We start from the raw sequence: 18,059 nt of genomic DNA on the forward strand, positions 1-18,059 counted from the left end.
GACCTGTGTGTGTGTGTGTGTGTGTGTGTGTGTGTGTGTGTGTGTGTGTGTGTATGTGTGTGTGTGTGTTGCGTGCGTGCGTGTGTGTGTGTGTGTGTGTGCGTGTGCGTGCGTGCGTGCGTGCGTGCATGTATGTGTGTGCGTGCGTGCGTGCGTGCGTGCGTGTGTGTGTGTATATGTAGGTGTGTGCGCAGGCACGTATGTGCGTGTGTGTACTCATGAGTAATACATATATATATATATATATACATATGTAGGCTATGTATGCCCTCATGTTAAAGAGGAAGAGAATTGTGACCCTCCAACACGGAATGAGTCGCATGTCACCTTTGCATAATTTTCATGTTAACATTTTCCTAAAGAGTTTTTTATGCTCTATCCAGTGGTGAAAACCGTTTTAGAAAAGAGCGAAAACTGTTTGAGTTATAAGCCTGTGACTAAGGTGACCCTCACACTGTTACCAGACACTCCCCGGACTTATATTAAGCCTAACGCAGAACCGCGCGAGGTGACATGCGACTCATTTCGTGGTGGAGGGGCACAGATGGGGCAGGGGTGAGCTCGTGACAGAGCAGTTTTGTTCGTGGTTGTCAGTCTGCACGTGTGTGAGGAGTGCCTCACCTTGTTATAAAACCTGTTACAACAAGCGACTCGGTCACAACCAAACACTGCACCTTGAAAAAAACAGTAATAACGTGTTCAGGACTTTAACAAAAGTAGGGCCTAATAACGTATTCAGAACGATCAACCTTTCTTTATATCAGTTTCTGATTTTCCAGTATTTTGTTGAATCACCAGCACAACTGCAGGTTTTCTCAGATGGCGGAAACTTCATCGAATCAACTCAAGTTTGTGTCATTATGAGCTGGCCTGAAGATTGATCGCGGGTTCACTGAGTGTGCAAATGCAAATACCTAAATTCGAGATGTAATTGCGGCACAGTTCTGGCAATTCTAACATGCCAGGCATAGTCCCCCCTCAACCTCCCCTCCCCCCACCCCCACCCCACTTCCCCCCTCTGCTTTACATAGCAAGATGTGTGAAAAAATTCAAATGTATATATAACAACAAAAGCCCTCGTCATATCACCTCACAAGAAAAATATCATGTCATTGCTGGTGAGGTCATCTTCAAAGTATTGTCATCAAATACGGAAACGCTTCTGCACGATAGGGATAATTGATACTATAACACAAAGGCCTTTACTTGGAATTAAGTTTATATCAGTTCTATTTCCTCACATCATTCCCAATTTAGATATATTTCAGACACTCGAGATGAATGAAAGGGTGATTCAATCGCATGACACGGAAATGGAAATCACAGGCATTTCCTGCCAAATAAAAGAAAGTGACCTTGATACATATGTATTTCCTGTTGAATGTCCGCTGCTCTGTCAGGGTTTAGTGGAAAACCCGCGCGTTTTAGACAAAAGAACTGCTGTGCACCCCTCTGTCGGGTTTACAGAGATGCAGTGTTACAAGAGGACGTAGCGACCTAAATAGGTATACAAACACATTCACGGACACACACACACACACGCACGCACACACACACACACACACACACACACACACGCACACCCCCGCACGCAAGTCACGCACGCACGCACGCACGCACGCACACACACACGCACACACGCACGCCAACACGCACCGTGCACTCACACACACACACACACACACACACACACACACACACACACACACACACACACACACACAGATTACCAAACATCGACAGTCACTGAATATTTGGAAAGCTGAAGTCTAAAAGTTGTCATCAAATTATATAAACGTGAACAAAACCAGATTTGATTGTTTTTATTTTACCAAAATAGGAATCGTGGCGTGATAGGTGCTAACGCACACAGAACACGGAACAAATTTACATAGAATGTGTTTTTCCTTTTCATTCAGGAGAAAGGCAGTTCTATTTATACTGAATGTACTGATGAACAATCACGGCAATGTTCATGTAAAGGTGCGTGAATAATACACTGAAATTTAAGATCGGAAATCCTGCATCGGTGGCCCTAAACATTATACGTACGTAGAAGCTCTGTTTATTTAAGGAGTCATTTTTTCCAAGCAAGAAATAAAGTAGGACTATGCAATCACAATTTACAAACCTCTAATATATCATTCTTTATCTTCATGTTATTATTTGTGCACTTGTACCTTGACTTGAATCAAAGAGCGTTCTATCCACACGCATATTTACATTATTTTGAGTTAGGCGTTTGTGATAATGCCATTAACACATACTCTGCATACCATAAATGTTTGTGACGACAGGAAAGCATTCAGAGTACTAAGCTGATAGATGGTACAAACATGACAATATTTTGATACGAGACTGTGCATGCGACCAAGATTAAATGTCAATGCTACATGAATGGACACACACACACACACACACACACACACACGTGACACGCACACACACACACACACACACACACACACACACACACACACACACACACACACACACACACACATACACACACACTATGTCCTGTCTAATTCACCTGTCAACGTGGTACACAAAGTAATACAATCATGTATGTAACTCTAGAGACGTTGCGTAGTACTCTGGAAGCTCTCCTGTCGTTGTGCTATTTTTAACCTTGTGTAAGTAGTTGGATCAAAGCTGCAGGAAAAAGACCGAACTGTGCGTATACGTCATACTTTTCAACTTCAGAATCTCCTTTAAATCCGAGATTCAAATAAAAACAACAAATACCACTATCCTTTACCATTCGTTTCTAATTAAAAAAAAAGTTTCGAATAAATCAAGTATCACACGATCGAGTTCTATTCAGCATATGTTTAGTTCTGTCTCCATGGAGACATTCCTGGGAGCGGGAGGGGGTGGAAAATGGCGGGGGAGTTTTATCTGAGATACCTGCCAAAACAGACCACCGCCCTTCACGATTTTTAAAGTTACGATTAAGTGTGCACGGCGGGAAGCCCTTTATATCCCATTCTATTTTAAACACTACGGACAGTCGTATATATTAATCACAGGTGGTGTGAGACAGACTGAGTCAGGCGAGACTCACCATTGACACAGTTACAATGACAATGTTTGTAAAAGTTCATACGCAAACGGACTACTTGCAGCTATAGGGAGGACGTCAGCCGGCTTTGTTTATCTCACACAAACTTAATACTGACTATATTCCCCTCCCCTCTGAAGTGTTGCTGATCGAACTTTGGACCATGTTTTCCCCTCTTGGATTCTAGTTTGTGATAAGAAATGGTATTTTGACGTTGAAATTAGCTTCAACACAAAATATTTATTTTCTTATTAAAGGGACGTAACCGCTCGGTGCGTTTTCGAATAAATCAAACTTGGGGTAAAATCGATCGTATTACATCACAAATCTGCTTCAGTTGCAAGATCTTGACATGCTTTTCTCCCTCAAGATAATTGTACCGCTTGAAATTAGCGGAGAAACGTTCAGTCTGAACTTAATTTTGGCTGACGCCTGGCTGACATCCTCCCGATAGCTGCATGTAAAAACAAGTCGCGTAAGGCGAAATTACTACATTTAGTCAAGCTGTGGAACTCACAGAAAGAAACTGAACGCACTGCATTTTTTCACAATGACCGTAGTCCGCCGCTAGTGCAAAAGGCAGTAAAAGTGACGAGCCTGTTTAGCGCGCTTACTGTACCTCTCTTCGTTTTAACTTTCTGAGCGTGTTTTTAATCCAAACATATCATATCTATATGTTTTTGGAATCAGGAACCGACAAGGAATAAGATGAAATTGTTTTTTAAACGATTTCGGAAATTTAATTTTAATCATAATTTTTATATTTTTAATTTTCAGAGCTTGTTTTTAATCCGAATATAACATATTTATATGTTTTTGGAATCAGAACATGATGAAGAATAAAATATAAGTAATTTTGGATCGTTTTATATAATTTTAATTACAATTTTCAGATTTTTAATGACCAAAGTCATTAATTAATTTTTAAGCCTCCATGCTGAAATGCAATACCGAAATCTGGCCTTTGTTGAAGATTGCTTGGCCAAAATTTCAATCAATTTGATTGAAAAATGAGGGTGTGACAGTGCCGCCTCAACTTTTACAAAAAGCCGGATATGACGTCATCAAAGACATTTATCGAAAAATTGAAAACAATATCTAGGGATATCATACCCAGGAACTCTCATGTAAAATTTCATAAAGATCGGTCCAGTAGTTTACTCTGAATCGCTCTACACACACGCACAGACACACACACACACACACACACACACACACAGACACACATACACCGCGACCCTCGTCTCGATTCCCCCTCTATGTTAAAACATTTAGTCAAAACTTGACTAAATGTAAAAAGACTCAAGTTTCCTACCAGACTTGTGTCCGGAATCAGTGTCATGGCTCACGTATCTATTTTGCTATTTTACAATATTGTCACTGCTCAAGCGAGACAATCAGTTTCTATGGCAGGTGTGTAGTAGAAAAATTAAAAGTACACAAAGACACTGTAACCCAACCCATTGTAAGCGTAGGCCAAAGTAGGCCTACTTGTCACTTGTTGCTGCATGAGCCAACATTTCTAGTCAGAATACAAATCGTGGGTGTTGATGGGGATTTCCTGCTATGTACTACACCTGGAAATAAAAAAGTCAAACACACACACACACACACACGCACGCACGCACGCACGCACGCACGCTCACGCACATACTACACACACACGCACGCACGCACGCGCACACACATACACATCACATACACACACACACACACACACACACCAGTGGCGGATTTAGGGGGGGCGAAGGGGTCCTGGGCCCCCCCTTCAGGGAAAAAAAAGAGAGAGAGAGAGAGAGAGAGAGAGAGAGAGAGAGAGAGAGAGAGAGAGAGAGAGAGAGAGAGAGATTAAATGACAGTTTCTGAGCTCAGGTGCCCCCAGATTGCAGCATTTTGCTTCCTTGAAAAAAACCATTCCGAGGGGCCATGCCCCCGGACACCCCTAGCATGTTCGGGCGCTTCGCGCCTTCACGTTTGTGCAAAAAAGTTTAGTGCGCCCTTGCACACACACACACACACACACACACGCTCGCTCGCATGGCGCTTTTGTAGGCGGTGGGCTTGGTCCTGGTTTCACAAGTTCGTATAACCTTGCATGCCTTCATGCCACACCTAGCAATTTGCAGACGCACCCCACTGACACTTTTCATTTTGACGAAGGTTAAACTACAAACAACAACAAAAGTTTCGTGTACTGATTGACGATTGAAGATATTGCAGCATAACAAGCAATGTATATATATATGCAATGTGTGTAACACGCAAGGGTATTTACCTTATCTTCAAAAATGCAAGCACAACGGTTACACCAGGGGAACCCCCTTGCTTTCAGCAGAATGGTGTATACATAAATGCACGGAGGGTAAGGGGGGGGGGGGGTGGCGTGGAGGGAGTTGGAAGGGCTGTTGACGTCTATATCATGTGATCACATTTTTCGTCGTCGTGGTGTGTGTGTGTGTGTGTGTGTGTGTGTGTGTGTGTGTCTTTGCGCGCGCGCGTGTGTGTGTGTGTGTGTGTGTGTGTGTGTGTGTGTGTGTGTGTGTGTGCGCAATGATAATAATAACAGGCGGGGGAAGGGGGGGGGGGTGGTGGGGGAGGAGAGAAGCAAAAGGAAAATGTGAGCGTAAGTGTACATTTCAACTGTGATGCAATCTATAGCTCAGTCTGCAATAATACTCCCACGTGTATACAATGCGCAAGAGCAAAACGTTCTCCAAGAGCGACCGCGCCCTGCATACACTGCTGGTAGAGCTTTACTTTGGGAAACAAAACAAGGAATTCTGAGAGAAAAAAAAGTGTACTGCTACAAATATGTGGAATCATTCGAACCAGGAAAACCCGTAATCGGCAAGATTGTTTTAGGCTGATATGGTTAACCCTAAATCAATCAGTAAATAAATAAATGAATGAATGAATAAATTAATAATACAACTAAATATATGCTTTACTGAATGAATGTTGGAATGAATAAATGAGTAAATAAATAGATTAATGAATAAATAAATAAACATTTACACAAATACATAAATAAATAAATAAACAAATAAATAAAATACAAAATGGCTCGGTTGAACATTTATAATAATAATAAAACATTCTTTGATAGCGCTGTTCACCGCCAAATGGCAGTCACATGGCGCTTTACATTAGTCATTAAAATTCAACATTTTACCATACAAAAAAATGTAAGTCAGCTCATCCCGGTTTGTAGTTGCATGCATAGCTGCTACGAGAGCTGACTCTAGTTCTGCAGTGTACAAATGAGTGCTGCATTCTTCACAGACCTAAAACAAATTGTCCTTCAGACATTATGTGAAACCAGCGTGAAAGCCCAGTGACGTTAGAAACTTGTGGAGACCACACACACACACACACACACACACAAAGAAAACGCATTCAAAAGACGTGTTCTGAGAAGAGGAAATCAAGCAGGGACATATTTACGCATGGTGTACGATCGTGGAAAGTCCTTTCAGTAATGCAGGAAGAATATTACATTTCAAAAAAGTATTCAAAAGAGTGCTTACGTCTATACAACGAGTATAATATTCAAGAAGGAAAATATATCGACATTTCTTGTGTGTGGTTGGGGGCGCATTTAAACTGATGAATACCTTCTGATGGTTCTATTGACACTGATTGGGTTTTCCTTGACGCCTGCGCAAATTCTGTGAATCTACAAACTAGATCTAATTTCGTACTACATACCAAGCTAAGTAAAGGGGGCTAGGTACACCACACCAGCGCAAAGTTTCATGCGAGGACATGCCTTTATAGCATACATCTGATGTCTACAGCTCGTGCAAGAGATTATCTCTGGTCATTACAGTTGTATTCGGCATCCCACGCTGCTACATCATGCAGGATCCCTGCGCATACCCTGACTGGCTTTCTGATCGACACGTTTCCTTTCCAGCGATCACACACACACACACACACACACACACACACACACACACACACACACACACACACACACACACACACACACACACACACACACACACACACACACACATATGTATATATATATATAAAACATCAACGCATGCACGCACGCACGCACTGACACACACACACACACACCCACCCCCACCCCCCCACCCCCCAACCCCCAACACACACACAAGATTACAAGGACATGCACCCAACGTTTTTCCTGATACTTAGGGGAGTTAAATACACCTCCGGAAAGTACACCTATGTTTTATCGAATAAAATCCCGTCTGCACAAGTGGCCCTATTTCGATTCAACTTTTTGGTAAATCACTAGGAAACGCAAATAGCGCGTTTCCTGATACCAAAGAAAAATAACGTCTCCAGGAAACGCCCGTACAGAAACTGCACCCACTGTGTATGAAATTAAAACGCCCTTCAGTAGAACTTGACCTGTTTCGTTTTCAGGTTCAGGGTCCCCCATATGCGTCCTATACGCACTAAAAGCCAAAAACACGTACTAGAAATATATGGAGGGGGTCCCTGGACGCACTAGATTTGAAAAGAGCGGGTCCTAGGACGCACTAAATTTCTTTTATCGTGCGTACCGCAGATACCATTTTCAGACTGCAATCGACACTTCGCAGTACACTATACGTGACCACAATGTTTTATAATAACACTGGGACTTTTCGGCTTTTGGACCCTTTAGAACCTCTAAAATTCTGCAGTGGGGGTCCATGGATCTCTAAAATTTAAAAGTGGGGGTCCCGGGACGCACTAGGAGGGGCGTCCGTGGGGAGCCCTGAGGTTGAACTAAAGGCAGTGTGACGTGACCCACCGTACACGAATTTAATTTTGTGTGGTGAACGTTCCTCCACCCCAAGGACTGAACAGGACCAAAATGTTGGACAGTCTATCTTTGGCGCTTACCAAGCTCTTATGATTACTAGCTGTCTGTGTACCCCCCGCGGGTTAGGGGGAGTCCCATATTGGTTGGGACGAGAAAGAATTTACCCGATGCTAACCAGCATGTCGTAAGAGGCGACTGACAGGTTCTGTTTCTCCTTTTGCCCTTGTTGGGTGTTTCTTGTATAAAATGTGGTCAATGTTTATAAAGATTTTGGTCAGGCAGTATGTAAGAAGTGTTACGTCCTTTGTGCTGAAAACTTGCATTCTCCCAGTAGGGTCGTGTATTGTACTGCGTTGCAGGCCCCTGGAGCAATTTTTTGATTGGTGCTTTTGTGAACAAGAAACAATTAACAAGTGGCTCTGTCCCATCTCCCCCCTTTCCCCTATCCCATCTCCCCCCTTCCCCCGTCGCGATATAACCTTGAATGGTTGAAAACGACGTTAAACACCAAATAAAGAAAGAAAAGAAAGAAAGCTGTCTGTGTTTTTCATTTGTATTATGATGATTGCCGTGCTCTCACATAGCCTACATATATTTACGTTTTCTGTCTCTCTGTGTCGACTCTCTGTCGTTCTGTCTCACTCTGTCTCTGCACTGTCTTTTGCTTTGCACCTTGTCATGAACATTTATAAACTACAATGTTTCATATGTTTAATTGTGTAAGTATGTAGTAGTAGTTATTATAGTAGATTTAGTCCCTCTTTAGGGCGAGGGCCAGATGCAAAAAAGTATACCAATGCTTATTCTGTTACCCTCGTAAAATAAAGAATTGTCATTGTCATTGTCATTGTCTGTCTATGTGTCTGTCTATGTGTCCGTGTGTCTGTCTCTCTGTATGTCTGTCTGTCTGTCTGTGTCAATATGAGTATTCTGAACACCTCAATAAAGTGTGGGGAAAAGAAATATAAAAAGAGTATGATCGTGACCTCTCTCTTTCGCTCTCTCTCTCTTTCTCTATCCCTCCCCCTTTTCTCTCTCTCTCTTACAATCTATTTGTCTGTCTGTCTCAGTGTCTGTCGTTCTGTCTGTCTCTGTCTGTCTACCTGTCTGTCTACCTGTCTGTCTGTCTCTGTCTCTCTCTCTGTCTCTGTCTCTCTCTCTCTCTCTCTGTCTCTGTCTCTCTCTCTCTTTTACTATCTGTCTGTCTCTTTCTCTACCTCTGTCTGTCTGTCGCTCTGTCTGTTTTTCTGTCTGTCTGTCTGTCTGTCTTTCTCTCTCAGCGCGGAACAAGCTGGTGCCTGTCTTTTCGCTGCGGCTCATCCCAAAAAACATGATTTTCTGACGAATTTGACTAGCAAGTCTAGGGCACAATCGCTTTACCATGGACAGATTTTTTGTTCGATATCGAGCTGGGTGCAAATCCGGTGCATCTGCACTTAGAACTATATTGGAATTATCATAAGGAGTGAATTTCAACTAGCCAAGTGGGGTGATGTATTCATTTCCTGCTCAAGACGAAATATTGGGCAATCCCCCTGTTCACAATCACATGTTCCTGATTGTTATTCAAGGTCACTAGCTCAGTTGAGGCCAAGAAGTATAACTAAGGTTATTATTTAATCATATATTGAATTTAAGTTACGCACATTGACTTCAAACATATATATATATATATATATGTATATTCATGATTTACACACACACACCAAGACAGACAGAAAACTCTGTCTCTGTCTCTGTCTCTGTCTCTGTCTCTGTGTGTCTCTCTCTCTCTCTCTCTCTCTCTCTCTCTCTCTCTCTCTCTCTCTCTCTCTCTCTCTCTTTACGTTATTGACCTTCCACTTCACTTCTCTGACAACTCAGTAGAATGCCACATGCTCGCTGATGACACAACACTACGGACACAAAATAGACGCCTTGACAATATTCAACAATCTCTTCAGCACACCCTTAGAGACATCTCACAATGGTGCTCTGAAAACAACATGGTCCTAAACCCTCTGAAATCTAAATCAATGGTAATTACAACGCGCCAGAAGCATCAGTTGTCCCCCCTCTCATTAGATCTCACCATCAACGGAAACTCAATAGAAAAGGTTAGCGAACACAAACTGCTAGGCGTGATTATCGATGATAAGCTTAGGTGGCATTCCCACATTGAACATCTGTGTAAACGCGTTTCAAGAAATTTATTCCTACTTTCAAAACTTCAGTCAGTCATAACTTTAGACGCCCGAAAAATGTTCTACAACGCCCACATCAAACCTCACATTGATTATGCCTCTGTCATCTGGGATGGCTGTAGTGATGCATTATTCAAAACTATAAATTCTCGTCATCGAAGGTCAGCTAAACTCATTCTGCCTGACCCATCACTAACTACTGACGCAAAACTGACAGCCCTCAATATACCTCAACTTAAACAACAGCTTTTATTTAATAAATCAGTTTTCATGCACAAGATCCTACGTGACCAAGCACCCGAATATCTAACTCACTTGTTTCAATCAACTCCTTCTCGGTATTCCACCTTCAAGCATAATCTGGCCTGCCCGAAGCCACGCATTGACATATATATTTAAAACTAGTCTTTCATACTCGGGAGCCTATGTCTGGAACTCCCTATACCTACATGCTTAAAATCGATCAGTAACCTTAAAACATTCAAAACACATCTGCAAAAATACATTCAAACATCACTTTCATGTGATGTGCCTGGTTGCTCAAACGTATGTATGCCTTCTATCCTTCTGAAATGTGCATGTGTGTGTCTTGCGTCAACTTGGTGTGTGTTCTGATAATGTATGGTTGTATTGCCCGTATTGTGATATAATCTGTATATCACATGTCTGTAAAGAATGAGACTAGCTGTAAGAAAGGTCCTACGGACCTAATGCTATCTTTCCTGTAATAAAAAACGCTCGCGCTGGACCCGAGTACTCTTCAGACATTCACACACACACACACACACACACACACACTCTCTCCCTCTCTCTCTCTCTCACACACACACACACACACACACACACACACACATACACACTACCACATCTCCATTCTAAAACACGTCACGTTCCAAATCAAAAGACGACATTCTATTTTCTTACGTCACTATTCTTGGTTTACGGTACCATTCGGCGGCTTTGCTACGAGTATGGCATAGTCTTGGTACCTTGCACCGTTCTATCAGACTGCCTGGCTGGCTGTTGCACCGCGAATTCCTCCCACCGCCAAGTCGTTTTTTTGTGGTTTATTTCGCATTTAGGTCCCAGGTAACATTATGAAGTTTTAATACGATCAATCGGACCTATTATCAAGTTAGTGTATCAACTTTTGAACGAACTGCGCCCAGTAGTTTCCCAGCAATAAGCTGTTAAGTCGAGACACACACACAGACACACAATTAAAGTCTGCTGGACCCTTGTACTAGCGTACTCGGGGATAAAGTTCAAGTTCAAGTTCAAGTTTTCTCTCTCTCTCTCTCTCTCTCTCTCTCTCTCTCTCTCTCTCTCTCTCTCTCTCTCTCTCTCTCTCTCTCTCTCTCTCTCTCTCTCTCTCTCTCTCTTTCACACCGACTCACAAACATATACACACACTCACACACCGTGACACACACACTCACACACATACACACACACACAAACACACACACACAAACACACACACACAAACACACACACACACACTACAGCCTTGACAAAACATATATGCTAAGGAATGTGCCGCGTACGTCTCATGTGCGCCTGTATACATGTGTGTGTGTGTGTGTGTGTGTGTGTGTGTGTGTGTGTGTGTGTATGTCTGTGTGTGTGTCTGCGTGCGTATGTGCGTGCGTGCGTGTGTGTGTGTGTGTGTGTGTGTGTGTGTGTGTGTGTGTGTGTGTGTGTGTGTGTGTGTACGTGTGTGTATGTAATCGTTCTTCAAGGTACTAGATAAATACTGATCAAGTTGTGTCTTTTAGTCTGACAATCCATATCTTTCAAATGAAGTAATACCTGAACAATTAAAAACTGAGTAGAAATAAATCGTGATTTGAAAGAAACAAACCCTAATTGAATTATGAGAACATACTGCACAAAGTGCTCACTGAATTCAGTGATATTCAAACAACCCTTAAAGAACCGATACCAACATCGACATGATTGGACACAGTTTTACTGGTATAGGGCCTATCGGTCACAGCAGAAGCCTATTATACTATGTAGTAGGCCTATGTCATTCACTTGTGGTCACAGTGATACTGGTATCGGTCACTGGGATGGGAGATTTTAAGAGCAACTCTCGGTCGTCAAAGCTACCCTGGATATCTGTAACTTGAAACGACCTGAACAAACCAGCGTCGAGAATACATGATAACATAATTATGGTGATCAATAGAAGGCTAAAAAATGTAAATAATGTGTACTGACCGTCATTGTAGACATGCCTTGGGTAACCAGTACAGCAAAGATGTGTGTTGCCGCAATCCAGAAGGCCACTCCGATATTCTCACAGTTTCTCTTAGCCATGCTGAATACACTACTGCGCGCATTTGGACGTTCAGGCAGGAATAAAGTCCACGTTACTAAAGTATGTGCAAACGGCGTCGAGACGTATTGCTCAGCTATTCAATTTCACCCCCACAATCCGCTCACCCACCTCAGTCACCCCCACCCCTCACTACCACCACCACCACCACCCCTCCGTTCCAGGACACCACTGTTGTCGACATGCGCTATATAGGCCTATCTTTCAAAGCCAAGGCCAGCAAAAATTCCCTGGATTGCTAATATAGCGAGGCTTACGCCAAATCTACTCACATTGACGTAACTGCTAAATATAGTGACTGGGAATTTCCGTTGGATAATTTGAGACACACTGACTGGCGCCTCGTGAAAACCAGAGATCTGTAGCTGAACACGCTGACAAAAGAGTGAAACTGACGTAAAACCCCGGGATTTCCCGCGGACGCCTTACCACAAGGCCAACCGTGCCGGTCCAGCAATGAGTACACGTCTGTCGTCGAGAGGGAGAGGGGTTGGGAGGGGGGTCCGGGTAGGAGTGTGTGTGTGTGAGGTGGCGGGGGGGGGGGGGGGGGGGCTCCAAGCCTGGTTGTCTGTTACAATATTACTATGTATGAACTATGATCAAGGGAATAGTGTATACTCGCTGTAAATTTGAGCTTATTTTTGCAGACATTGCACGATACTTCTTGATAATTATGTTGTTGTTATCGTAACTTGGTAGAACTTATTGATATAGTGTCTAGCGGTAGCGCCGCAGACGAAGTGTGTGTGAGCGTGTGTGTGTGTACGTGTGTGTGTATGTGTGAGCCGGTGTGTGTGTGTCAGTGCCGTGTGAGCCGGTGTCTGTGTGTGTCAGTGTCACTGTGTGTGTGTGTGTGTGTGTCTTGGGGGAAGGGTAGCCTACTTGCATGAATAGGACAAAACGACACTCTTTGTTCTTGCTTACCGCCGTCAGACTGAGTTAAAGGCACAACCTATCCTTAGCGGATTATGACTTTATTCACGACTATTGGTAATTCTGGATGAGTCCATCTCTCGACAGAGGGGGGCTCGCGTGCTCCAACATTATAATGAGCCAGTACAAAATGCTGCAGAAAAAGTGTAAACAGATTTTTTGCAGTAAAACAACAGCACCGTTTTACTGCAGCATTCTTGATTTCAATTTTACTGCAATAAAATGTTTTGCTCCAGAAAAACCCGTTGCTTCGGCGAAAGATGACATTATGCAGAAATGCTGCAGAAAAGACAGTTTTTCTCCAGCATTTCTGTTTTTCTGCAGAATAACTGAATAATGCCAAAATGCTGAAGAAAAAGTGTAAACAGGTTTTCTGCAGTAAAACAACATCACCGTTTTACTGCAGCATTCTTGATTTCAATTTTACTGCAGTAAAACAGTTTTACTGCAGAAAAAAAACGTTGCTCTCGCGAAAGATCACATTATGCAGAAATGCTGCAGAAACAAACAGTTTTTCTCCAGCATTTCTGTTTATCTGCAGAATAACTGAATAAAGTCATAATCCGCTAAGGATAACAACCTTCCCCTGTAAACAGGTTTTCTGCAGTAAAACAACAGCACCGTTTTACTGCAGCATTCTTGATTTCAATAATTATTTTACTGCAGTAAAATGTTTTGCTCCACATTCGGCATTCACGACACCGCCCTCTCTTGGTTCCGGAACTACCTCCAGAACCGCTCTCAGACTGTCACCACTGATTCGGTCTCTTCTCAGCCTGGCCCTGTCCGCTTCGGCGTCCCACAAGGGTCTGTCCTCGGCCCTGTCCTTTTCACCCTGTACACCCGCCCAACCCCTCTCCCTGGTCATCGAACGTCACGGCTTGAACTACAACTCTTTTGCCGATGACACGCAGCTCCAGAACAGCGCCAAGCCGGAGGACGTTGACCATCTCCTGGGATCCATCTCCAGTTGTTTCACTGACATCAAGAACTGGATGACTGAGAACAAGTTGAAGCTGAACAGTGAGAAGACGGAGGCCCTTCTCGTTGGAACACGACAGAAGATTGCTTCCCTCACTGTGACCGACCTCCAGCTGGATGACGCGACTGTTCCATTCTCCCCTGCTGTCAAGAGCCTTGGCGTCTTTCTCGACTCCACTCTCTCCATGCAGACACACATCTCCTTCATCATCAAGACCTGCTTTTTCCACCTACGACGCATCGCCTCCATCCGTTGCTACCTCACCCACGACGCCTGTGTCAAGCTGGTTGTCTCCCTCATCTTCAGTCGTCTGGACTACTGCAACTCCCTTCTGGCTGGCCTCCCCGCCTCATCCATTCATGGCCTACAACGAGTCTAGAACGCTGCTGCCAGGCTGACGTTGAGGAAGACGAAGCGAGACCACATCACCCCCCTACTTCGATCCTTGCACTGGCTCCCTGTCAACACCCGAATCTCCTACAAACTGTCCACTCTGGTCTACAAGTGTCTCAACGACTCTGCTCCCGAGTACCTTCAATACTCCCTGGACCTGTACACCCAGCCCTCCGACCGTCCCCTTCGTTCTGCTGCTGACCCACTCCGCCTTCACATCCCTCGCTCGAAACTCGCATCTGCTGGTCAGCGTGCATTTCCCTCCGCGGGCACCTCCGTCTGGAACTCCCTGCCGCTTGAGCTTCGCCAGAGCCCCTCTCTTGACTCGTTCAAGAGTAGGTTGAAGACTCAGTTCTTCCCGTAGCTGGCTGCGACTTTCATGTTCGACGTGATGTGTTGTGCCCCAAAAGACATTCTTGTGCTGTGCTCTGTGAGAGGTGTTTTCTTTGTGCTTAATATTATTTTGTTTGGACCTAGCTATTGATGTGTACATTGTTGTTAAACAGTTGTTTGTTGTATGTTTATCAGGGTTTGCTAGTGTGTGATAGGGTTCGTGTCCGTCTGTAGATGTTAGTTTCTTTGTTAGTCCTGTGTTGACAACTCTTCGACAAGCGCTTAGAACTGTACCCACGGAATACGCGCTATATAAGCTTCCTATTGATTGATTGATTGATTAAACGATTCCCTCGGGCCTTATCAGATCTTGCCAGGCTTTTACATGGCATAAGATCATCCCTCCACTTAGACAACTACAATTAATCAACAAATTGGGTGCTTCCACTGAAGAGGGAGATACTTCTTTTAATGCCGGAAATAATTTTGCTAATTGACACTAAGCAAAACATATCCACCCTGAACAGAAAGTAGCAAGGCAGTTGATTTTTGGTATCTGTCGAAGCAGAGGGTTAGCTGTAGACGCTGTAGCCTATTCTATGTAAAAGCCTTGCCAAATCTGAAATGATGATCCGACTCCTTTACACGGGAAAAACGTTACTGTCATCATAGACCTGTCCCTGCTGTCATGTGTAGCGGGAACTTCACGGAAACGGCGGAACGGAAAACCGGCTTCAAAGCGAACTATCCCCCCAAACAAAAAGCCAGCTAGCAAGTTCACTTCGTTATGCTCTTATAGTTCAATAAAGGTACCTCTATTTTGAGACCGTTACTGAATCATACTATACCATGCTGTATGACGTGCAGCAGGGCATAACACCATTTTTCCGGGGTTTCTCCTTCTGTCCTGGCTGACTAGCGCACCCAGGAAGCCCCGCCGGAAAAATAGAATAAGCTAATCCAAACATTTGAACAGAGGTACAGTGTACGTGTATTCTGAATGCCACCTCATTCCGCGCCAAACTGGGTGTCACCAAAACGGTGTGGAGGCTTCACTAGGTCCACACAGAGTTATGCACAATGAATGCGGTACTAGTCAACTCACTGATGCCTGTGGAATTAATCCAGTCTGTGCGGCAGAACTGGTCATTCCATGGCCGGACCGGTGTCATGATTTCTAGATGTTAGTTTCTTTGTTAGTCCTGTGTTGACAACTCTTCGACAAGCGCTTAGAACTGTACCCACGGAATACGCGCTATATAAGCTTCATATTGATTGATTGATTGATATATGTACTCAGTATAAACTAGCTGGATGGTCAATGTAAAACGGTTAGTTAGTTAGTTAGTTAGTTAGTTGTTGCTTTTTGGGACCAGCGGACCACATAGGCCAAATCAGGACCCCAATGTAAAACGGTGGAGCTGGTAAATGGATGGTTATTAATTGCAGCACTAAGTCAGATAATATGGCAATTTGACTGAATCGGAAGTACCGAACGCCAAATCAGTAACGGATGTACTACGTCAGTGGACATTATTATTCAGTGGATGTAACAGCAATGGCCATACATTTGCCAACCTTTGACCTTCGGTCGGAAACTGTGACGGAAAATTTGCTGAGCAGTGGACTCGGAAAGAGCGTGAGTGCATTTGATTTTATTGTTGCTTTTGTTTTTGTGTGTGCAAAAGGTTATCTCAGCAATGAAAGTTTAATCATTCTGTTCCTGATGTTGTAATTGATTTTGCTCGTGATAGACATAATTTATATAAAGTAACTGCTGGTTTCCCGACGCCAAGACTTCAAAAACTCGCTTCATTGTATGGTGGGAAGCATTACCTATTTAAACACATTAAACCCCCCCCCCCCCCCCCCACCACATACACACACACACACATGCGTAGGCATTAACACACACACACGCATATGCATACACCCACACCCACACGTATCCTTAGCGGATTATGACTTTATTCAGTTATTCTGCAGAAAAGACAAATGCTGGAGAAAAACCGTTCTTTTCTGCAGCATTTCTGCATAATGTCATCTTTCGCCGAAGCAGCGTTTTTTTCTGCAGCAAAACATTTTACTGCAGTAAAATTGAAATCAAGAATGCTGCAGTAAAACGGTGCTGTTGTTTTACTGCAGAAAACCTGTTTACATTTTTTCTGCAGCATAATTATTGTACTGGCTCTTTGTGGATTATGACATTATTCAGTTATTCTGGAGAAAAACCGAAATGCTGGAGAAAAACTGTCTTTTCTGCAGCATTTCTGCATAATGTCATCTTTCGCCGAAGCAACGTTTTTTACTGCAGTAAAACAGTTTTCTGAAGCATGTTTACTTGGTTTTCCGCAGCATTATTGCGATTAACTTTTTCTTCAGAATAGTCTGTGACAGTTTTTCTGGAGAAAAACGAACGACCTTGTAAAGTAGCGTTTGTATTTGTCGCCCCCTGGGATAGTATAATAGTTTGTTCCGCAGTGTACCAATCAGAAGACGTGTAGCATAAGGGAATTATATTCATCTTCACAATGGCGGCCGAACGTGAACAATTTCTGAAGCAAATCGAACACGAAGTGGACTACTGCTTTCGTCTGGGAAAATGTGACATTGTTTAATTTGAAACTTTGAACTTCCGGCGGAAAGGAAGTCAGACAGACAAAATATATTCGTGTCACGCACAACTATAGGTAATTCTGGATGAGTCCATCTCTCGACAGAGGGGGCTCGCGTGCTCCAACATTATAATGAGCCAGTACAAAATGCTGCAGAAAAAGTGTAAACAGGTTTTCTGCAGTAAAACAACAACACCGTTTTACTGCAGCATTCTTGATTTCAATTTTACTGCAGTAAAATGTTTTGCTCCAGAAAAACCCGTTGCTTCGGCGAAAGATGACATTATGCAGAAATGCTGCAGAAACAGTTTTTCTCTAGCATTTCTGTTTTTCTGCAGAATAACTGAATAAAGTCATAATCCGCTCAGGATACACACGCGCATGTACTCACACACACGAACGCACACACAAACATACACACAC

The 18,059-nt window shown here is 43.3% G+C and overlaps 2 protein-coding genes across 2 annotated transcripts in view; one reads left to right on the forward strand and one right to left on the reverse strand.

Moving 5' to 3' along the window:
- The window catches only part of LOC138969157 (major surface trophozoite antigen 11-like), a 17,816-nt gene extending 5,331 nt beyond the window's left edge, over positions 1-12,485 (reverse strand). Inside the window, exon 1 of the mRNA XM_070341879.1 lies at positions 12,263-12,485. Coding sequence (XP_070197980.1) covers positions 12,263-12,361 — 99 coding nt within the window. The 5' untranslated portion in view covers positions 12,362-12,485. The remainder of the gene's footprint in view (positions 1-12,262) is intronic.
- Positions 12,486-16,056: 3,571 nt separating this feature from the next.
- The window catches only part of LOC138969160 (protein unc-50 homolog), a 59,746-nt gene continuing 57,743 nt past the window's right edge, over positions 16,057-18,059 (forward strand). Inside the window, exon 1 of the mRNA XM_070341883.1 lies at positions 16,057-16,660. The gene's annotated coding sequence lies outside the window, so the exon portion shown is untranslated. The remainder of the gene's footprint in view (positions 16,661-18,059) is intronic.

The sequence above is a fragment of the Littorina saxatilis genome, linkage group LG6 (assembly GCF_037325665.1).
Source record: "Littorina saxatilis isolate snail1 linkage group LG6, US_GU_Lsax_2.0, whole genome shotgun sequence".
NCBI classification, from domain to species: Eukaryota; Metazoa; Mollusca; class Gastropoda; order Littorinimorpha; family Littorinidae; genus Littorina; species Littorina saxatilis.